The 23,297-nt window shown below is 42.8% G+C and overlaps 4 protein-coding genes across 5 annotated transcripts; all 4 read right to left on the bottom strand.

Moving 5' to 3' along the window:
• Nucleotides 1-870: 870 nt before the first annotated feature.
• On the bottom strand, nucleotides 871-2,281 carry LOC142900113 (4-galactosyl-N-acetylglucosaminide 3-alpha-L-fucosyltransferase 9-like). The gene has a single exon (XM_076044169.1). It carries the CDS (start codon nucleotides 2,197-2,199, stop codon nucleotides 1,096-1,098), a length of 1,104 nt encoding a protein of 367 aa, XP_075900284.1. The 5' UTR covers nucleotides 2,200-2,281; the 3' UTR covers nucleotides 871-1,095.
• Nucleotides 2,282-5,845: 3,564 nt separating this feature from the next.
• Nucleotides 5,846-7,234, bottom strand: LOC142900111 (4-galactosyl-N-acetylglucosaminide 3-alpha-L-fucosyltransferase 9-like). Its single transcript, XM_076044167.1, has one exon. The coding sequence runs from the start codon at nucleotides 7,172-7,174 to the stop codon at nucleotides 6,071-6,073; it is 1,104 nt and encodes a 367-aa protein (XP_075900282.1). The 5' UTR covers nucleotides 7,175-7,234; the 3' UTR covers nucleotides 5,846-6,070.
• A 4,456-nt stretch (nucleotides 7,235-11,690) lies between these two features.
• Nucleotides 11,691-14,253, bottom strand: LOC142900096 (4-galactosyl-N-acetylglucosaminide 3-alpha-L-fucosyltransferase 9-like). Its single transcript, XM_076044132.1, has 2 exons — nucleotides 13,959-14,253; nucleotides 11,691-13,727 (listed from the first exon to the last, which is right to left on the bottom strand). Exons 1-2 carry the CDS (start codon nucleotides 13,974-13,976, stop codon nucleotides 12,645-12,647), a joined length of 1,101 nt encoding a protein of 366 aa, XP_075900247.1. The 5' UTR covers nucleotides 13,977-14,253; the 3' UTR covers nucleotides 11,691-12,644.
• Nucleotides 14,254-18,863: 4,610 nt separating this feature from the next.
• LOC142900095 (4-galactosyl-N-acetylglucosaminide 3-alpha-L-fucosyltransferase 9-like) lies at nucleotides 18,864-21,676 on the bottom strand. Of its 2 annotated transcripts, none has more exons than XM_076044129.1 (2): nucleotides 21,540-21,676; nucleotides 18,864-20,402 (listed from the first exon to the last, which is right to left on the bottom strand). In XM_076044129.1, exons 1-2 carry the CDS (start codon nucleotides 21,609-21,611, stop codon nucleotides 19,311-19,313), a joined length of 1,164 nt encoding a protein of 387 aa, XP_075900244.1. In that variant the 5' UTR covers nucleotides 21,612-21,676; the 3' UTR covers nucleotides 18,864-19,310. The 2 variants fall into 2 exon arrangements, with proteins under 2 accessions (XP_075900244.1, XP_075900246.1); XM_076044131.1 differs by lacking the exon at nucleotides 21,540-21,676 and adding an exon at nucleotides 20,913-20,965.
• Between the last annotated feature and the right edge of the window lie 1,621 nt (nucleotides 21,677-23,297).

Here is a 23,297-nt window from a genome sequence, read left to right as displayed (position 1 = left end):
TTATTTCTGAGATTATTGCACTTTGATATCTTCCTTGACACTGTAACCTCGCATGGCTTTTCGTTCATTGTTGTCCAAGCTTTGCCTTCCCTTTTCCAACCACTTTCTCTTGGTTATATACACACACACACACACACACACACACACACACACACACACACACACACACACACATATATATGTATATGTATATATATATATATACATATATATATATATATATATATATATATATATATATATATATATATGTATATATATATATATATATATATATATATATATATATATATATATATATATATATATATATTTATATATATATATATATATATATATATATATATATATATATATATATATATATATATATATATATATATATATATAAATAGATATTTTAGAACAGGCAACCATTTAAAAAAAAACAACATCCCAAAATCCCAAACAAAAGAATAATGATCTCTTTCAACTTGACAGACTGACTTGATGACGCTGATGTGATGAAACAACTACAGCAGGTGTTAACAATGTTCCCCACCGCCAAATAAAGCCCAAACCTTTTGTGTTACCTGCGTGAAAGAACCTTTCACAAGTTCTACCATTTGGAGAGGTCGCCAATTTCATCATAATTGATGAAATCAATGTCGATATCGTTAGAGGCGTGCCAGACAACCTCAGTGAATTCACTGTGGCCATATGCTGCTTAAATTGCCATCAATATGCTTGACAAGTTGACAGTAGTATTCGAATCTTGCTCCTTCACCGGCTGAGAGAAAGTTGTTGCCGACGAACCAGCAGAAAATTATTTCTTTTTTGGGCAAGGCAAAGTTCTCCTCCTTCGTGTCTCTGATGGAGACTTCATTCCTCACCGTGATGTTACATGACATATTTTCCAGCCCCGGTTTCCTCGCAAGTGTTTGTCAGCAATTCCATGTTGAACCATATCCACTTCTGGAAATGCGGACAAGGATCCTGCGGCATGTTTTTCAAATCCCAGTCAATGTTCTTATGGTAGAAGATGACTCCTTTTGATTTGTTGTAGAGGGTTCTGTTGCCGAACAGGAGAATGACAGCCAAATGAAATGTCTTCTTTTATTTACCTTCATGATACCACTCATAAATATCACCTGGTCCACTATAATGCCTCTCCTTGGCGATGTGGTCGCAGGCCAGGCACACAGGGTGAATAAACTCTTTTTCAGTCGACAAGAGATGCGGCGTCGCCACGTAGTGCTTCCGCCACTCGAAGTAGCGCATGTAGGCCGCGTGGTTATTGTCCAGGTAGTGCAGGTAGTCTGCCAGGGACTTGGCATCGGGGAAGTCGTTGATGTGGATGAAGGAGTCGGCGGGGTAGAACTCCTCGTAGTTCTCCCTGGACGTGCCTAGGACTACGGGAACTGCCCCGGACGTGAGGGGCCCGTTGATCTTCTCAGTGATGTAGTCCCTGTGGATGGAGTTCTCAAACGACAAGTAGAACTTGCAGCTGGCCAGGGTGGTGTAGTACTGGTTGAAATCTAGAAACTTCCCTCCGAGGGCACGGCCGAACCTGATGACGTTGATGTGCGGGGACAGTTCGCGGTAGTACTTTTCCCTGGTTCCCGCTCCGGTCCATCCCATGTCATTGCTGACAATCCAGCAGACCAGCTTGTCCTTCTTGGGCAGGACAAAGTCGTCCTTCTCCTCATCCCTGATAGTGACCTCGAACCTAACTGTGATGTCTGCGTCTCTCCTGTAGCTCAGTGTCAGGTTGAACATTCTCTCCAGGCCTGGCTTCCTAGCCGTGTTTCTTGGCGATTCCACATTAAACCAAATCCACTTCTGAAAAGGCGGACGCGGATCCTTTGGCAGGCTGTTGAGTTCAATGTTTTTATGGTAGAAGACGAGTCCTTCCGCTTTGCTGTAGAGAGACCTGTTGGCCGTCAGCTGGCAGCTGTCCACTTTGAAATAGTCCTTACAAATTTGGAAATCGAACTTGATGTCGAGGGGCCAGTACCAGAGCAGCAGGATGGGCTTGTCTTTCAGATTCATGTCTTCATAGAACTCCTCCTCCTCGTCCTGATGAGTCGTGGCTGTTATTGTTGGACATCCAGGCAGTGCAGACGCCATGAACAGGATAAACGAGATGATCAAGACCAGGATCGCCAAAGCAGCCGGGTAAACGAAGATTGATGTTTTCCTGGAATTCACCAAACCCATCTGTGAGAAAAGAAATAAATCATTACAAAGTCACAAACATCAAGACTACACATCAACACAGCAAGACTAAATGTCAGATGATTGTGCACAATTCCCCACATCTCTGCTTTTGACATCCTGTAACTGCTGTCTGTTTGTATGAATGACCATGACAGACACACAAACACAACATTGACTGGATTCACCTTGTACCTTGTTTTAATCAGATGGTAAACCTCTTTTTGTAAACAATTATCTTTTTTCCCCAAAAAGGGACCAGGAGAGGAGCAGAGAGAATTCTAGTCCTTGGCCCCTGGAAGTAGCAAAGGTCGAAAAATAGTAAATTATTGGTACTTAGTTACCATTCTAATATCATCGTAGAAGAAGGTTTCTTTTAAGTAGCAATGACTCAAGTGACAATTTTAAACAAAAGGTCTGCCTTTTGTGTATGTGGAGGAACTATAAAAACCGGTCGCTTTGGCCTTTGTATCAATGCAAAGAAGAGAACACTTGCTGACTAGGTTCCAGGAAATGTACGAAGGCAAACTATAAGGAGTACCGGCAACTTAATTAATCTTAATTGACATGTCAATGGTTATTAAGAAGACATGTCAGAAGATAAACACAGACAGAAATACAGGCATAGACAGAAAGCAGAGATGTGTCCTTAACATTTGCATAACAAAAGAAATTACGATGCAATGGCTCAGTGCACAACAGGTGGGCTCATTGCTCCCTGTAAGGGTACTGCCAGTTGGCCATGAATAAATAAATAAACATAAATTAATAAATCCATATACATCCATAAGTGTTGGTTGGAAAAACTATGTGATCTGCAACTTAATTAATCTTAATTGACATGTCAATGGTTATTAGGAAGACATGTCAGAAAATAAACATATTATTAATAAATAAATAAACATGAATAAATAAACATAAATAAATAAATCCATATACATCCATAAGTGTTGGTTGGAAAAACTATGTTATAAGATCAGAGTGTCTTCAACAGTGCTTTTCTAAAGAACTTTGCGCCTCACTACATTCATAAGTTCGGCAAGACAAAAAATAAATAAATAAATAAAATAAAAATGCTGCAGCTAAGAAAGAAAACATATTAAGGGCCGATCAAATCAATTCCCCAACTTTCCGTAGATGTGAAAAATAAAAGAGCTGTGGGCTTTCTGTCGCTGATAATTGTGTTCCATTGTCCCGGCGGCACCGAGCAGCAAATCCATGCCACGCCGATTCGTGGCGGCGTCGGACAGTTAAGGGGATCAGAGGCCACGGCTGTCCGGGGCTTGTTAGCAGTCAAGTATGGGTGTTGGTGGTGAAAAAATACAAATAAATCAACGGCGGAACCTCATGACACGCACAGTACTGTGTGTCGCAGTGGGATTTCTAACGAGGCACACGGAGCAGGTCGAAACGTTTAGAAATAGATTCACTTCTTACCTTCCAATTGGATAGACGACAGGCAGCGTACAGAAGATGAGTGAAAATGTTAAAGGATGGAACAGAACAGCAACAACCCGGAAAAACGTGTTGCACCGGCCCACATTGTATACCTCATTGTCATTCTGCACATTCTTAGAAGGAAAAGAAAGGTCCCAGAGATAGGGTTGCCACCTCTTAGAGTTTCAAATCCGGCACACCCTGGGGGGGAGATTTTATTTTTCCCGGGACAGATGGTGAAAAAAGAGAACAATTCTGGGAAAAACGGGACGGGTGGCAACACTAACCAGGGACGAGGGAGGGGAAAAAATCACTACAGGGGAGAGAGTGAGATCAGCTAAAATGTATGTATACACATAATAATACATATATGTTGAACAGTGGTATGGGATTAAAACAGAAATTGAAACATTTCGGTAATTGGAGCTGTTTTGAATCTTCCAAGTTAAAATGTTTCCATCGACTGGCCCATGTATGTACTACAGACAGTGGCACAAGAGGAGGTTATTGAAATAAAATTACGAAAAAAAAGAAAAGAAAAAAAAAGGGGGTTTTATTTTTATCCTCATTTTGTCTTTTAATATAAAACACATGATAAATGTGTATAATTACAAATGCAACTTAAATGTGAGCTTCAGCTTCAGCCTACTCTTTTTTCCATTTAACATTGTGTGTTTCTTTGTGTATCTGATTGTACATGTGCACATATGACCAAATAAACTTAATCTTACAGTTTCCCTTTCATTCATTCCTTCATTTATTCATTTTCTTGTAACACATGTGATGGTGTGCAATGACAGGATTGGAGTTTCTCCTAAACACAAACAGAAAAGCAGTGAAATCAATAAAATAATCAATAAATGGGTACTTAAACAATCTGCTTAAATTATCCAATTATTTATGAGACTGATGAGCAGCCATACAGTCACAAATACTCCACTTTGATCAAATCTACAACATCTTCCCACACAGAATTCATATTCAGTAAAAAATAAAATCAGAAGTGAACACGTCAGGATGAATGAATCCATCGACTGTGAACACGAGAAACCTGCTGGAGTCTGAGCCTCCAGTTAAACTGGTGTGACAGGTGATTGTGTAAAGAGATCCTGACAAAATAAAAGTAATCGCACCTTAAATATGACCCTTCACAAGTCTGTATGGTAAAACAAATGCATAACCATAAACAGATTAAGATAAATATTTAGATTCAACAAAAGGAAAATAAAAGTTTTCCTTTTCATTTCTGGTGAAAGGTTTTCCTCAGATTTTCTCTTTTTTGTTTTAGCATCTGGTGATCAAAGGAACAATTTGACACCTTTTTGACTTTTCTAAACATTTTAATTTCCAAGAGAGACTTCACATTTGCCCAAGAAGTGGTCAGATCTGAGGAGGCCATCAGAAAATTATGTTCCAAACATTTAGTATTAATTTAGCTGCCTAAATTGACAATCATTAAACTTAAAAAAACAAAACAAATGAAATTTATTTCTGAGCTTCTTCACTTTGACAAAGCCTTTCTCAATACTTGCATTACTCTTACTCTTCCATGGCAGCCGGATTGCCAAGACAATATTTAAAAAGAGTCAAGAGACAAATGTTTTTGGTGCATTGTCATCCAAGTTTCGCCTTCCCTTTTCCAACCACTTTCTCTGAGCTATATCAGAAAGACACTTCAAAAGAAAGCAAAGCACTGAGGAAGGTTCCTCAGTGGCCCGCTGAGCCACCAGTAAAGTTGAAAAGTTAACATTTTAGAGCAGGCAACCATTTAAAAAAAAAAACAACATGGCAAGATTCTAGACAAAAGAATAATGATCTCTTTGAACCTGACAGACTGACTTCATGACGCTGATGTGATGAAACAACTACAGCAGGTGTTAACAATGTTCCCCACCGCCAAATAAAGCCCAAACCTTTTGAGTTACCTGCGTGAAAGAACCTCTCCATTTGGAGAGGTCGCCAATTTCATCATAATTGATGAAATCAATGTCGATATCGTTAGAGGTGTGCCAGACAACCTCAGTGAATTCACTGTGGCCATATGCTGCTTAAATTGCCATCAATATGCTTGACAAGTTGACAGTAGTATTCGAATCTTGCTCCTTCACCGGGTGAGAGAAAGTTGTTGCCGACGAACCAGCAGAAAATTATTTCTTTTTTGGGCAAGGCAAAGTTCTCCTCCTTCGTGTCTCTGATGGAGACTTCATTCCTCACCGTGATGTTACATGACATATTTTCCAGCCCCGGTTTCCTCGCAAGTGTTTGTCAGCAATTCCATGTTGAACCATATCCACTTCTGGAAATGCGGACAAGGATCCTGCGGCATGTTTTTCAAATCCCAGTCAATGTTCTTATGGTAGAAGATGACTCCTTTTGATTTGTTGTAGAGGGTTCTGTTGCCGAACAGGAGAATGACAGCCAAATGAAATGTCTTCTTTTATTTACCTTCATGATACCACTCATAAATATCACCTGGTCCACTATAATGCCTCTCCTTGGCGATGTGGTCGCAGGCCAGGCACACAGGGTGAATAAACTCTTTTTCAGTCGACAAGAGATGCGGCGTCGCCACGTAGTGCTTCCGCCACTCGAAGTAGCGCATGTAGGCCGCGTGGTTATTGTCCAGGTAGTGCAGGTAGTCTGCCAGGGACTTGGCATCGGGGAAGTCGTTGATGTGGATGAAGGAGTCGGCGGGGTAGAACTCCTCGTAGTTCTCCCTGGACGTGCCTAGGACTATGGGAACTGCCCCGGACGTGAGGGGCCCGTTGATCTTCTCAGTGATGTAGTCCCTGTGGATGGAGTTCTCAAACGACAAGTAGAACTTGCAGCTGGCCAGGGTGGTGTAGTACTGGTTGAAATCTAGAAACTTCCCTCCGAGGGCACGGCCGAACCTGTTGATGTTGATGTGCGGGGACAGTTCGCGGTAGTACTTTTCCCTGGTTCCCGCTCCGGTCCATCCCATGTCATTGCTGACAATCCAGCAGACCAGCTTGTCCTTCTTGGGCAGGACAAAGTCGTCCTTCTCCTCATCCCTGATAGTGACCTCGAACCTAACTGTGATGTCTGCGTCTCTCCTGTAGCTCAGTGTCAGGTTGAACATTCTCTCCAGGCCTGGCTTCCTAGCCGTGTTTCTTGGCGATTCCACATTAAACCAAATCCACTTCTGAAAAGGCGGACGCGGATCCTTTGGCAGGCTGTTGAGTTCAATGTTTTTATGGTAGAAGACGAGTCCTTCCGCTTTGCTGTAGAGAGACCTGTCGGCCGTCAGCTGGCAGCTGTCCACTTTGAAATAGTCCTTACAAATTTGGAAATCGAACTTGATGTCGAGGGGCCAGTACCAGAGCAGCAGGATGGGCTTGTCTTTCAGATTCATGTCTTCATAGAACTCCTCCTCCTCGTCCTGATGAGTCGTGGCTGTTATTGTTGGACATCCAGGCAGTGCAGACGCCATGAACAGGATAAACGAGATGATCAAGACCAGGATCGCCAAAGCAGCCGGGTAAACGAAGATTGATGTTTTCCTGGAATTCACCAAACCCATCTGTGAGAAAAGAAATAAATCATTACAAAGTCACAAACATCAAGACTACACATCAACACAGCAAGATTAAATGTCAGATGATTGTGCACAATTCCCCACATCTCTGCTTTTGACATCCTGTAACTGCTGTCTGTTTGTATGAATGACCATGACAGACACACAAACACAACATTGACTGGATTCACCTTGTACCTTGTTTTAATCAGATGGTAAACCTCTTTTTGTAAACAATTATCTTTTTTCTCCAAAAAGGGACCAGGACAGGAGCAGAGAGAATTCTAGTCCTTGGCCCCTGGAAGTAGCAAAGGTCGAAAAATAGTAAATTATTGGTACTTAGTTACCATTCTAATATCATCGTAGAAGAAGGTTTCTTTTAAGTAGCAATGACTCAAGTGACAATTTTAAACAAAAGGTCTGCCTTTTGTGTATGTGGAGGAACTATAAAAACCGGTCGCTTTGGCCTTTGTATCAATGCAAAGAAGAGAACACTTGCTGACTAGGTTCCAGGAAATGTACGAAGGCAAACTATAAGGAGTACCGGCAACTTAATTAATCTTAATTGACATGTCAATGGTTATTAAGAAGACATGTCAGAAGATAAACACAGACAGAAATACAGGCATAGACAGAAAGCAGAGATGTGTCCTTAACATTTGCATAACAAAAGAAATTACGATGCAATGGCTCAGTGCACAACAGGTGGGCTCATTGCTCCCTGTAAGGGTACTGCCAGTTGGCCATGAATAAATAAATAAACATAAATAAATAAATCCATATACATCCATAAGTGTTGGTTGGAAAAACTATGTTATAAGATCAGAGTGTCTTCAACATTGCTTTCCTAAAGAACTTTCTGCCTCACTACATTTTAAGTTCGGCAAGAAAAAAAAAATGCTTCTTCTTCTGCCGCATTATCCAGGGTCGGGTCGCGGGGGCAGCAGCCTCAGCAGAGATGCCCAGACCTTCCTGGCCCCAGTCACCTCCTCGAGCTCATCCGGTGGGACCCCAAGGTGTTCCCAGGAGACATAGTCCCTCCAGCGTGTCCTGGGTCTTCCCCGAGGCCTCCTCCCGGTGGGACATGCCCGGAACACCTGCCCAGGGAGGCGTCCAGGAGGCATCCGGAACAGATGCCCGAGCTACCTCAGCTGGCCCCTCTCGATGCGGAGGAGCAGCGGCTCTACTCCGAGCTCCTCCCGGGTGGCCGAGCTTCTCACCCTATCCCTCAGGGTACGCCCAGCCACCCTGCGGAGGAAACTCATTTCGGCCGCTTGTATTCGCGATCTTGTTCTTTCGGTCACTACCCAAATCTTGTGACCATAGGTGAGGGTGGGAACGTAGATCGACCGGTAAATCGAGAGCCTCGCCTTTCGGCTTAGCTCCTTCTTCACCACGACGGACCGGTACAGCGACCGCATCCCTGCAGATGCTGCACCGATCCGCCTGTCGATCTCACGCTCCATCCTCCCCTTACTCGTGAACAAGACCCCAAGATACTTGAACTCCTCCACCTGAGGCAGGATCTCCCCACCGAACCGGAGAGGACAAACCACCTTTTTCCGGTCGAGAACCGTGGCCTCGGACTTGGAGGTGCTGATTCTCATCCCAGAGGGACACGGTCGAACGCCTTCTCCAGATCCACAAAGCACATGTAGACTGGTTGGGTGAACTCCCATGAACCCTCGAGCACCCGACGGAGAGTATGGAGCTGGTCCAGTGTTCCACGACCCGGACGGAACCCGCACTGTTCCTCCTGAATCTGAGGTTCGACAATCGGTCGTATCCTCCTCTCCAGCACCCTGGAATAGACTTTACCGGGGAGGCTGAGGAGTGTGAACCCTCTACAATTAGAGCACACCCTCCGGTCCCCCTTTTTAAAAAGAGGAACCACGACCCCGGTCTGCCAGTCCAGAGGCACTGTCACCGGTACCCATCAGCTGCTTCCGGGGTACCACGAGCCAACATGGCTCGATAGGACTCCTTCTTCAGCTTGACGGCATCCTTTACTTCCGGTGTCCACCACCGGGTTCGGGGGTTACCGCCACGACAGGCATCGGAGACCTTACGGAGACAACTACGAGCAGCTGTGTTAACAATAGAGGCGGAGAACATGGTCCATTCGGACTCAATCTCTCCGACCTCCCCCAGGATCTGGGAGAAGCTCTCCCGGAGGTGGGAGTTGAAAACCGTGCTGACAGAGGGCTCAACCAGACGTTCCCAACAGACCCTCTCAATACATTTGGGCCTGCCGGGTCTTTCCAGTCTCCTCCCCCACCAGTGGATAGAGGTCACCACCAGGTAGTGATCAGTTGACAGCTCAGCCCCTCTCTTCACCCGGGTGTCCAAGACACAGGGACGGAGGTCAGACGACGCGACAACAAAGTCGATCATTGACCTCCGCCCCAGGACATCCTGATGCCAAGTGCACCGGTGGACACCCCTGTGCTTGAACATGGTGTTTGTCATGGACAAACTGTGACTAGCACAGAAGTCCAGCAACAAAACACCATTCGGGTTCAGATCAGGGAGGCCGTTCCTCCCAATCAAGCCTCTCCAGGACACACTGCCGCTGCCCACATGAGCGTTGAAGTCCCCCAGCAGAACAACAGAGTTCCCAGTCGGAGCAACATCCAGCACCCCTCCCAAGCACTCCAAGAAGGCCGGGTACTCTGCACTGCCATTCGGGCCATAGGCCGAAATGACAGTGAGAGTCCCCAACCCGAAGGCGCAGGGACGCGACCCTCTCGTTCACCGGGGTAAACTCCAACACGTGATGGCTAAGCTGTGGGGCAATAAGCACGCCCACCCCAGCCCGCTGCCGCTCACCGCGGGCAACGCCAGAAAAATGGGGAGTCCAGCCCCTTTCAAGGAGCTGGGTTCCAGACTATATCTAGCCAGTACCTCTCAACCTCCTGCACCAGCTCGAGCTCCTTCCACCCCAGCGAGGCGACATTACATGTCCATAGAGCCAGAGGCTGCTTCCGAGGACCGCTGCCCGAACCACACTGTACCCGACCCCTACGGCTTCCTCTGCGGGTGGTGAGCCCACAGGAGGTAGGACCCACGTCGCTCGTTCGGGCTGGGCCCGGCCGGGCCCCGTGGGCAAAGGCCCGGCCACCAGGCGCTCGCATGCGAGCCCCAACCCCGGGCCTGGCTCCAGGGTGGGGCCCCGGTTGCACCATACCGGGCGACGTCACAATCCTTTTATTGATTGAAATGCTGCAGCTAAGAAAGAAAACATATTAAGGGCCGATCAAATCAATTCCCCAACTTTCCGTAGATGTGAAAAATAAAAGAGCTGTGGGCTTTCTGTCGCTGATAATTGTGTTCCATTGTCCCGGCGGCACCGAGCAGCAAATCCATGCCACGCCGATTCGTGGCGGCGTCGGACAGTTAAGGGGATCAGAGGCCACGGCTGTCCGGGGCTTGTTAGCAGTCAAGTATGGGTGTTGGTGGTGAAAAAATACAAATAAATCAAAGGCGGAACCTCATGACACGCACAGTACTGTGTGTCGCAGTGGGATTTCTAACGAGGCACACGGAGCAGGTCGAAACGTTTAGAAATAGATTCACTTCTTACCTTCCAATTGGATAGACGACAGGCAGCGTACAGAAGATGAGTGAAAATGTTAAAGGATGGAACAGAACAGCAACAACCCGGAAAAACGTGTTGCACCGGCCCACATTGTATACCTCATTGTCATTCTGTACATTCTTAGAAGGAAAAGAAAGGGACGAGGGAAAAAAATCACTACAGGGGAGAGAGTGAGATCAGCTAAAATGTATGTAGATGTAGGGCAGTGGCCTAACGAAGCCAAGAGAGGGCGCCCTGATATTGTTGTTGTTCCTCTTCGTCCTTGGGTCTAGTGGGTCTGGGCCTTTGTCCGGACAGGCCACCATAGTTCTAGGTGTGTTCCTGCCCCAGCGCCATTTTAATAGTAGTGTTCTTTGTGATACCGAAAGGTAAGCAGCGTAAATGGTGCTGGGTGATGAGTCTAAACTGTATTATGTCGGTCGCAACCGCTCATTAGCTTCAGGCCTGGCTGCAGCTGTTTCGGTGCTGTAGGCATGCATTAGATGTTTCGTTGCTGTTGTTTATTTGTTTTTTAATATTAGTGTTCTTTGTGATACCGAAAGGAATCAAGTGCGGAGAAATAAACAGTGTGGTCCGAGCCTGAAAACGAACAACCGGTGTCCGACTCGTCCCTCTTCTACCCCACCGAAACATCCAACCATACAAACACACAACGCAGAATCTCCGGGCGTAGAGAGGCGCAGTTCCCGACACGGGCTGGATTACATATACATATAATAATACATATATGTTGAACAGTGGTATGGGATTAAAACTGAAATTGAAACATTTCGGTAATTGGAGCTGTTTTGAATCTTCCAAGTTAAACTGTTTCCCTCTACTGGCCCATGTATGTACTACAGACAGTGGCACAAGAGGAGGTTATTGAAATAAGATTATTTAAAAAAAAAAAAAGGTTTTTATTTTTATCCTCATTTTGTCTTTTAATATAAAACACATGATAAATGTGTATAATTACAAATGCAACTTAAATGTGAGCTTCAGCTTCAGCTTCAGCCTACTCTTTTTTCCATTTAACATTGTGTGTTTCTTTGTGTATCTGATTGTACATGTGCACATATGACCAAATAAACTTAATCTTACAGTTTCCCTTTCATTCATTCCTTCATTTATTCATTTTCTTGTAACACATGTGATGGTGTGCAATGACAGGATTGGAGTTTCTCCTAAACACAAACAGAAAAGCAGTGAAATCAATAAAATAATCAATAAATGGGTACTTAAACAATCTGCTTAAATTATCCAATTATTTATGAGACTGATGAGCAGCCATACAGTCACAAATACTCCACTTTGATCAAATCTACAACATCTTCCCACACAGAATTCATATTCAGTAAAAAATAAAATCAGAAGTGAACACGTCAGGATGAATGAATCCATCGACTGTGAACATGAGAAACCTGCTGGAGTCTGAGCCTCCAGTTAAACTGGTGTGACAGGTGATTGTGTAAAGAGATCCTGACAAAATAAAAGTAATCGCACCTTAAATATGACCCTTCACAAGTCTGTATGGTAAAACAAATGTATAACCATAAACAGATTAAGATAAATATTTAGATTCAACAAAAGGAAAATAAAAGTTTTCCTTTTCATTTCTGGTGAAAGGTTTTCCTCGGATTTTCTCAGATTTTCGGGCCACTGAGGAACCTTCCTCAGTGGCCCGCTGAGCCACCGGTAAAGTTGAAAAGTTAACATTTTAGAACAGGCAACAAAAACGCAACATCCCAAAATCCCAGACACAAGAATAATGATCTCTTTCAACCTGACTGACTGAGTTGATGGCGCTGACAACACAACCACAGGAGGTATTACAAGTTTTACAAACCGCCATTTCAAGGCCCAAACATTTTTATGTTACCTACGTAAACAAACCTTTCACAAGTTGTACCATTTGGAAAGGTCGTCAATTTCATTATAATATCGGTTTCTGCCGATGTAGTCGCAGGCGTGGCATATTGCCTCTGTGAATTCACTGGCGGCCGTCAGAAGCTGCCGAGTGGCCACGTATTGCCTCCGCCAATCAAAATAGCGCACGTACGCTGTGTCGTTTTTACCCAGGTGGATCAGGTATTTGGCCAGGGACGCAGAATCAGGGAAATCCTCCACGTGGATGAAAGAGTCGGCAGGATAGAACTGCTCATAGTTCTCCCTGGGCGGACCCAAAACTACGGGAACGGTCCCTGACGACAGCGGCCCGTTGATCTTTTCAGTGATGTAGTCCTTGTGGATCGAGTTCTCAAATGCCAGGTAGAACTTGCAGCTGGCCAATGAGTTGTAATAGTCCTCATGGATCAATTTGCCTTTCATGTACTGCAGGCTGATTAAATCAACATCAATATGCTCGACAAGTTGACGGTAGTATTCGTATCTTGCTCCTTCACCGGTTGAGAGGAAGTTGTTGCTGACGATCCAGCAGACAAATTTGTCTTTTTTGGGCAGGATAAAGTTCTCCTCCTCTGTGTCTCTGATGGAGACTTCGTTCCTCACCGTGATGTCGGCATCTCTCCTGTAGCTCAGGGTCAAGTTGAACATCTTCTCCAGCCCCGGTTTCCTCGCTGTGTTTGTGGGCGATTCCACGTGGAACCAGATCCACTTCTGGAAAGGTGGACGTGGATCCTGCGGCATGTTTTTCAGATCCCAGCCGATGTTCTTATGGAAGAAGATGACTCCTTGCGATTTCTTATAAAGGGTTCTGTTGTCGGTCAGGACGCAGCTGTCAATTTGAAAAAATTTCACACAGTCTCCGAGGTCAAATTTCATGCCATGGGGCCAGAACCAGAGCAGGACTAGTGGCCTTTCTGCATTGAGTTCCTCAAAATATTCAGTGTTAGGTTGTTCGGTTGGAGCGCAGACAGGACGTGTGCACAGAATGTACACAAGAGAAGCAAGAAGACAGCAAATGAAGCCAGCAGTTGCTGCATTGTTGTCCACAGTTTTCCAAAAAAATGTTGAAATCATCTGTAGAACCCAAATGAAACAAAATCAGGGTTCCACAAAACTTGTAAGTGTTGTCCACGACAACAACCAAAATCTCCTTTACAGACTAGACAGTGATAGCCAACCAAAGAAAATATTTGACATGGCTCTTGGGAAAAAACATAAACTGACGAGTAAACTTATTTTTTTTAAAACAAACTCTGCGGTCATACATTTTTGTAAAGAAAAAATGAAAAATAATGCAGTTCTTACCTTGCAGAAGGGAGCCATTGTCTGTGTTGTTCATCCAATAAAGTCTAGTGCCAAACTGAAGATACGATCGTTCAAAGTTGTGCATTACAATTTTGAGGCATCCGGAAAAACCGGTTGTAGGAAAAACGTGTACGGTAATGGAAGTACAAAATTGGCACTACAAAGTTATTCACTCATGTCTTTTATTCCCAAGTCACATGTTTAGATTGTAACAATGCATCGACAAGGTCTCAAATTTGTGGTTTGTTGGACAGATCAGAAGTGGTAATCTCAACCTGGCCAAGTTTCGCTTCCTTCGCTTTAGCATCGAACTTGCAGGGATAATGACTTCATTACTGGCTGACATCCAATAGTTTGCTGTCCACATTCTCAGAATGTTGTTGCTCACCTTATGCATCTGGTTTCAAAGGTGATCATTTTCATAGGGTGTGTTGGGACAAAATGAAGTTGTACAGGAGGACAGGAACGTTTAAACAATTCAACTTAAAAGGTGAATTTGACATATTATATAAATGAATAATATGCAAATCAATCTATTTCAAGTTTTTATTTCTTTGGATTTTGCTGACCGGGTCTTGCAGCTTAAAAAAAAAACTCTTATGTTAAACTGCCAAAATAAAACAACCTTTACTTGATATTCAAATTTTTCAGGTAGTACCTGTATTAGAAACTCAGGGAGTGACAGTGCAAGAAGTTCACTCTGATGAACCATCTGCGAGGTCAGCCGATTGCAATACGCAAAGACCAATTCTAGAGCAACAAAGCAAAACAAACACTGAGGAAACTTTTACCCCTGCAACAGGAGAAGTTCAAAAGCCTGGTAGACAGATTTTGGGAGAAAGCAGTGCAATATCTTGAGGACACATTTGATTTCGATGATCAGATAAAGGACACGCCATGTGCGCATATGGATGTTGTTACGGCCACCTGTGTCCCAAACAGACCTGGAATAGTCAGTGCACTGGCCGTGCTAGCCTGGCTCGGGCTAACTTGTTGATGGGGCACACCTGGTGACGGATTGTTATAAAATGGCTTTTCTCTTCCTCCCTAGGCCTCTTCTTGGTAGGCCATTTCTCTGTTGTTGGCACCTCTCCCCCTGGCACCTTCTCTTTCTCTATCTTCTACTTCACTGTCTCAACTAACTGGCGCTTGCATTGCATTCACACACTCACGTTGCATTATCTCACCTAGACATTCTTCTCTTCGAGCCAACTGTTACAATATGCACAAAAGACAATTCTGTTGCATCAGTAGGATGTGCAAGGGACATGCCTATCTGTTCATTAAGCATCAGCATGTGACGAAAGCACAAAATACATTTTTTCGCACGTCGGAAAATCATGGAACAAGCTCGCCCAGCAAAAGATAGCTCACTTAGGTAAATGCCACTTTATGGCAGTAGTTAGTGAATTACAGCCCCTGTCAATACTCGCGTTTATACTGAATTGTTACACTCTTTCACTTACCACTTATCAACTTTGTTATTTAGGGCACATTAAGTCAATATTTAAGTTGTAAGAAATCTCTTTAAGCTATTTAACTGTGATAAACACTGCATCTAACCTTTAAATCGTCAATTAAAATATCTATGATATTTTACATTGAAAAATATAACAACTATGTCACAGATAAATGCTTTGTGTGTCATTATTTTGATATATTTGTTTAAAAGCTCATGCTGTCAGAGTACAACAGCATACCACAGGTGTGAAGATTTAAGCAAGTTGGGTTAAACAGAAGTCCAAAATCGGCGGTGAAAATAAAGAAGATAATCGTGACTAATCGACTAATTGAAAAAATAATTGATAGATTAGTCGACTACAAAAATAATCATGAGTTGCAACCCTAAATGATTCATAGGCAACACCAAATAGCAACGTTATATAGGCTGTGATAGGTCCAGATTCAATATGTGCAATAATTTCAATAAGTTTTCAATAAACGCTGAACCAGTCTGGCCCTCCACTTGTACCATTTTTTTTTATTTGGCCCTCTCTGTATTTGCGTTTGACAACCCTGCTCTAGACTGATTGCACTGGCAGAAACCATCAGAGACAACGGATGAAATGCTCACATTGTTAGGAAGCCACAGGGGAAAGGGTTTCATTTAAAAAAAAAAATCCTGTGTTTTTGGTATACCTCAGGTTTGTCATGTGAACCCTGTGCTGATTTCTCTAAAATGGCCTCTTCCAATTTCTGCTCCTCCGAAAATCCTTAAACACATAAACTGTTTGATGAAGAAGCTGCCACTGGTACAAGAATCAGCTTGTGACTGTCTTTTAACCAATCAAACTGGAATCGAAGGAACATGGCACTAAATTTATGACATGGCTAAATAGTGGGGGAGAAGGCAAACATGTCTGGACAAGTCATCTGAGTGCACAGAGATCATCTCAGTGCATATAAATTCTCTTGAGAGTCAAAGTACCTTGGCTGGTTCACAGAAAAGTGGAATACAGACTGAGGTGACTGAGGTATGAATGTCAAGCCTGGCAGTTTTTTGACTTCATATTTTGGACCATTTACTCTGTCTGACTGTGTGTCTGCGCGTGTGAGGGAGAACCAAACCAGAACTTTATTGACAATTAAGTCGGGACAGGTATGTTCTTCCTGCTCGCCTACAGGGAAAGAACGCCTCGGCCTCAGATTAGGTGTTTGCACCTTTCAAGTACCCGTAGTTGCTGACGTACGATATACGAACGATGTTGTTGTTGTCATACATAATTGTATTTGAGTTGTATTTGACTTCTTCTTCACAGAAACATGTAACTAGACACATCCCCACATTAAATAAATGTGGACATGCTAACATCAATAACGGACTGCCACTAGAATCCAAGTGTGCCACCACGTGCATCAAATTAAACACTTAAACCGTTCATTTGAACTAAACAGTGCCTTAACCTAGGTTATTTCGGGAACATTTACAAGTTTATTGAATAACTTTCACTGAGTTGTGAGATTATTTTGTACCTGAAAAGACGAAGAGAAAAGGATGACACTGGAGACGCAGCTTTCCCTTCCCTGGGTCATGCAGCTATTAGCATGATCAGCTTGGGACGGCAGGTAAACCACAGCCTCACAGTGCCTCCTACTGGCTGGAGAACCGCGACTACACGAACATGTGAAACCTATCGTGTGAGACTAGTTTAGATTTCTTTCAGAACAAAATAAAGTTACAAACTAAAACTAAAGGTGCATATTCAATTAAAAATGCACCCACAAATGTGAGCACACATTAGTGGGCATTACATATGTGCTTTTCTCTTCTTCTTCTTTTTTTTTTTTTAAACACCTGCATCTTTTAGCATCTATTTTAAGCCCCCTTCAATACCTTTGAGTGTTTTAAGAATGTTTTTGAATACATTTCTGGTCTATTCAGGAAGCTGATCCCATTTATTGGAGTATCCCTGCTTTTCTTTAAATTGCCCTGGAAATGTTAGATCTATTCATTCATTCATCTTCCATTCCTGCTTCTTCCGGGGCTCAGGGTCACGGGGATGTTAGATCTGATTTAAAGTCAAACTTCACGCCCAGGGGCCAGAACCAGACCAGGACTACAGGCTTTTCCACCTCCTTGACATCTTCAACATATTCCATGTGGTTTTGTGCGGTTGTCATTGTTGAACAACTGGGCGCTTCAGAATCAAAATACAGCAAGAAGACCAGGAGGCAGCAGGTGAGGCCAAGAGCAGCTGCCTTGCCAAAGAGCTGTGTTTTTCTGGACTCGGGAGGGTTCATCTGTGGATGCAGAGAAGTCTTTAGGAACCACCACAACATCACACAGTATGATGCATATCAGATTATTTCTCCAGGAACTGTATAAAAGCTGCATTTATTTACACTTTTTTCAAATAATAATCCATAGACAACAAATGTTCCTCCATAATAATTCTGTTAGAAACCTCTATGAGAGAAACTCACAAATTAACCTTTTAATACAATAAAGTTATGAATTCAATTTATAAAGAAAGACAGTGTTGTTACCTTTTCGACCGATTGTGAGGACTGCAGCGACGGCAGTCGCAGCGTTTCAAGGGCGTGACCCTGAAGCTACATAGTTGGACCTGTAAAACCGGTGTTGTTAAGGAAACATCATTAGCTAGCAGCACCAACTGCAACCAGGCTCACAAATGTTTCAGCTTGTGGTACAAAGGGGACAGGGCGAAACCTGATCAGCCAGTTATTGAGTGAAAACGTGTTGTTCTCTCAATGTGAACTTTGCTACCCTGCTTTGAGGAAGCTGGGAGGAACAGACGTCGTCGTCAGCATGTGAAACCCAAATTCATTAAAAAAAAAAAAAAAAAATCAGTTAATTAATTAAAGAATACTTTGACCTCTGACTGTGATTTTAGTTGGACTAATGGTTAAAACGAATCTGTAAATCAAAGTCGAAGGCAAGTACAAAGACTCAACATGACCTCATTCTCAGTGATGAGACCTTGAATCGGACTCATTTTCGTGTCGCTGATCCCTTCCACTGCCCTTCTCGGCAGCTCTCCGTGTCTGTTAGCCACGTCTTTACGCTGGCAGGTCGAGCAGCTCCAGCCTGAAAACTCCCCGATTAGAATTAGTTGAAGCGGGATGATGGCGGTGGAATGGTGTCAAGTCCTGAGACCTGTATCTACGTATGTCTCCCACTTGGTGCGTGAAAAACCTCTTCATGAGTATTTCAGATGAAATCCTGCACCATAATAGACAAGTGAATAGTTAGTCATTATTTACTTTTTTGTCTGTTTTTTTAAATAGTAGAATTAGCAGCGACTGAAAGTTTGAAGGCCACCCAGCGTTGTGATAAGATTGCAGTTCCACCACCATCCACTTGGCTGCAGATGTGTCAAATCACCTGACATGGTTAAATAATGATATAATCACTTTAAAAAAAAACAAAAACAAACCCAAAAAGTCCATTAAATAAATTAATTTAATCCTTACTGCATTTTTTTTCTGACTTCAAACAAAATCATTGGTCTGAAAATGGCTTGTTGAAATGTAACAGGACTGTAAGGTGTAAGCTGGACGGAAGACATCGCAGCAGCAGCAGTTACAGGAACCAAAGGGAAGTTAACATCTGCAACTCCAGCCAGGCAAACAACCATCTGAGTGATAAATCAGACTGAGTGACACAGGTGATACTCTGATATGGGCGGATGATGTTTATTGGTAAAGAATCAGGAAGGATTGCTGTGACCAGTCCTGGAACCCTGCATGGTTAGATGACGATGGCTGAGCTTTGATTAAACAATAATAGTAACAATAATTACTATAGAAAAATTAGAATAATTAGAATAGTAACAAGACCAAGTCCTTCAGGTTTAAGGATCATCACAGTTGCTTTTCTGTGCCCTGGACTCAGTAATACCATTTATAGAGGTCATCGATTTCATTGTAGTAGGAGTCTTTGGCTATGTGGTCGCAGGCGTAGCAGATGGGCTGAGTGAACTCGTTGTGAAGAGTCAAGAGGTGAGGATAGGCCGCGTAGTGCCTCCTCCACTCAAAGTAGCGCATGTAGGCCTCGTCGTTCTTGTCCAGGAACTTCAGGTGGTCGGCCAGCGACTTGGCGTCAGGGAAGTCGTTGATGTGGATGAAGGAGTCGGAGGGGTAGAGCTCCTCGTAGTTCTCCTTGGGCGCACCCAGGACAACAGGAACCGTCCCCGATGACAGCGGCCCATTGATCTTCTCGGTCGCGTAGTCTTTGTGGATGGAGTTCTCGAAGGCCAGGTAGAACTTGCAGCTGGCCAAGGTGGGGTAATAGTCCTTGTAGCTCAGCCTGGTTCTTCGATACGCTTGACCAAACAGTGTGATTTCAAGATGTTTGGACAGTTCGCGGTAATATTTGTCTCTGGTACCAGTTCCGGTTGAGTAGGCGTTGTTGCTGACGACCCAGCAGACAAATTTGTCTTTTTTGGGCAGGATAAAGTTCTCCTCCTCCGTGTCTCTGATGGAGACTTCATTCCTCACCGTGATGTCGGCATCTCTTCTGTAGTTCAGGGTCAAGTTGAACATCTTCTCCAGCCCTGGTATCCTCGCTGTGTTTGTGGGCGATTCCACGTGGAACCAAATCCACTTCTGGAAAGGCGGACGCGGATCCTGCGGCATGTTTTTCAGATCCCAGCCGATGTTCTTATGGAAGAAGATGACTCCTTTTGATTTATGGTAGAGGGATCTGTCGTCAGTAAGGACACAGCTGTCAATTTGGAAATATTTCACACAGTCTCTGAAGTCAAACTTCACGCCCAGGGGCCAGAACCAGACCAGGACTACAGGCTTTTCCACCTCCTTGACATCTTCAAAATATTCCATGTGGTTTTGTGCGGTTGTCATTGTTGAACAACTGGGCGCTTCAGAATCAAAATACAGCAAGAAGACCAGGAGGCAGCAGATGAGGCCAAGAGCAGCTGCCTTGCCAAAGAGCTGTGTTTTTCTGGACTCAGTCTGGTTCATCTGAAGGCACAGAGAAGAGTCAGGACAGGACAACAAATAGGATTGTGCATGTATCAAAATATCTTCTTCATCACAGAAAAGCGTGTACAAGAAACCAGTAAAATGTGAAATGTGAAAGAGATGTTCCAGCAATATGAATTTATATTTTTCCTTTGAAGGAAAATAGAATCGATAAAAAATGAAAAATGAAAAAAAATATGTAAAAGAATAAATATACATTTGTGAATGAATAGATAAGCTGCACAATAGATAAGCAATAGATAAGCCAAATCTCAGAGCAAACTTCCTCCACGTCCCAGGAGAGTCTAAAGACTTAGGGCATCGAAATGATTATTTAAACATAAACATATGAGTTATTTTAAAAATGGCATGTTTACACGGGTTTGATTGGTTCTTTTTAAATTTATTTTGTCTTGTGAGTTTTTTGTTTTAGGTTTTTTTTGGGTCCTCTGACACACAATTCTCTTTTTTAGCAATTCAATGTCTGAGCAAGTATAAGGTGTGTTTCACCTGTATACTATAGGCCTCTTCAGTTTGACTCCCCTCTTCTACGAGCTCAGCTGCAAGATACTATCGCAAAAAAGAGACAGAAGAATTTTTTTGTAAGCTAGTGTCTGCTGACACGCGTGTTTGCAGGAGACTAGAGGACAAACTTCAAAGGTGTGATATCTTTAAGAGTTGTAATACACACACACACACACACACACACAAATACACACACACACACGCACGCACACACACACACACACACACACACATACACATAAAAATATATCCATATATATGTATGTGTGTGTATATATGTGTGTGTGTATATATGTGTGTGTGTATATATATATATATATATATATATATATATATATATATATATATATACATATACATATATATGTATATATATACATATACATATACATATATATACATATGTATATATATATATATATATATATATATATATATATATACATATGTATGTATATATATATATATATATATATATATATATATATATATATATATATATATATATATATCACAACAAGATCAATAACTAAAACACAGGGTCAAAACTACACTGATGCATCCATAAAATTACGGAGCAATGGTAACAATAAGAAAAGATGCTATTCTCACCTTCTGATGAAGTGCGGTGCCTCCACTATTGACGGTCGAGTTTTCGTTGCGCACAGGTGAATACAGCGGCATATGCTCAGTGTTGGAGCCACTGACGCACAGAAGCGGGAAGGAAGATAATTGTGACTAATCGACTAATTGAAAAAATAATTGATAGATTAGTCGACTACAAAAATAATCATGAGTTGCAACCCTAAATGATTCATAGGCAACACCAAATAGCAACGTTATATAGGCTGTGATAGGTCCAGATTCAATATGTGCAATAATTTCAATAAGTTTTCAATAAACGCTGAACCAGTCTGGCCCTCCACTTGTACCATTTTTTTTTATTTGGCCCTCTCTGTATTTGCGTTTGACAACCCTGCTCTAGACTGATTGCACTGGCAGAAACCATCAGAGACAACGGATGAAATGCTCACATTGTTAGGAAGCCACAGGGGAAAGGGTTTCATTTAAAAAAAAAAATCCTGTGTTTTTGGTATACCTCAGGTTTGTCATGTGAACCCTGTGCTGATTTCTCTAAAATGGCCTCTTCCAATTTCTGCTCCTCCGAAAATCCTTAAACACATAAACTGTTTGATGAAGAAGCTGCCACTGGTACAAGAATCAGCTTGTGACTGTCTTTTAACCAATCAAACTGGAATCGAAGGAACATGGCACTAAATTTATGACATGGCTAAATAGTGGGGGAGAAGGCAAACATGTCTGGACAAGTCATCTGAGTGCACAGAGATCATCTCAGTGCATATAAATTCTCTTGAGAGTCAAAGTACCTTGGCTGGTTCACAGAAAAGTGGAATACAGACTGAGGTGACTGAGGTATGAATGTCAAGCCTGGCAGTTTTTTGACTTCATATTTTGGACCATTTACTCTGTCTGACTGTGTGTCTGCGCGTGTGAGGGAGAACCAAACCAGAACTTTATTGACAATTAAGTCGGGACAGGTATGTTCTTCCTGCTCGCCTACAGGGAAAGAACGCCTCGGCCTCAGATTAGGTGTTTGCACCTTTCAAGTACCCGTAGTTGCTGACGTACGATATACGAACGATGTTGTTGTTGTCATACATAATTGTATTTGAGTTGTATTTGACTTCTTCTTCACAGAAACATGTAACTAGACACATCCCCACATTAAATAAATGTGGACATGCTAACATCAATAACGGACTGCCACTAGAATCCAAGTGTGCCACCACGTGCATCAAATTAAACACTTAAACCGTTCATTTGAACTAAACAGTGCCTTAACCTAGGTTATTTCGGGAACATTTACAAGTTTATTGAATAACTTTCACTGAGTTGTGAGATTATTTTGTACCTGAAAAGACGAAGAGAAAAGGATGACAATGGAGACGCAGCTTTCCCTTCCCTGGGTCATGCAGCTATTAGCATGATCAGCTTGGGACGGCAGGTAAACCACAGCCTCACAGTGCCTCCTACTGGCTGGAGAACCGCGACTACACGAACATGTGAAACCTATCGTGTGAGACTAGTTTAGATTTCTTTCAGAACAAAATAAAGTTACAAACTAAAACTAAAGGTGCATATTCAATTAACAATGCACCCACAAATGTGAGCACACATTAGTGGGCATTACATATGTGCTTTTCTCTTCTTCTTCTTTTTTTTTTTTTAAACACCTGCATCTTTTAGCATCTATTTTAAGCCCCCTTCAATACCTTTGAGTGTTTTAAGAATGTTTTTGAATACATTTCTGGTCTATTCAGGAAGCTGATCCCATTTATTGGAGTATCC

The sequence above is a fragment of the Nelusetta ayraudi genome, unplaced genomic scaffold (assembly GCF_046127955.1).
Source record: "Nelusetta ayraudi isolate G7.1 ecotype Tasmania unplaced genomic scaffold, CSIRO-AGI_Nayr_v1 ptg000079l, whole genome shotgun sequence".
Lineage (NCBI taxonomy): Eukaryota > Metazoa > Chordata > Actinopteri > Tetraodontiformes > Monacanthidae > Nelusetta > Nelusetta ayraudi.
This window is presented reverse-complemented; position numbering and strand designations above follow the sequence as displayed.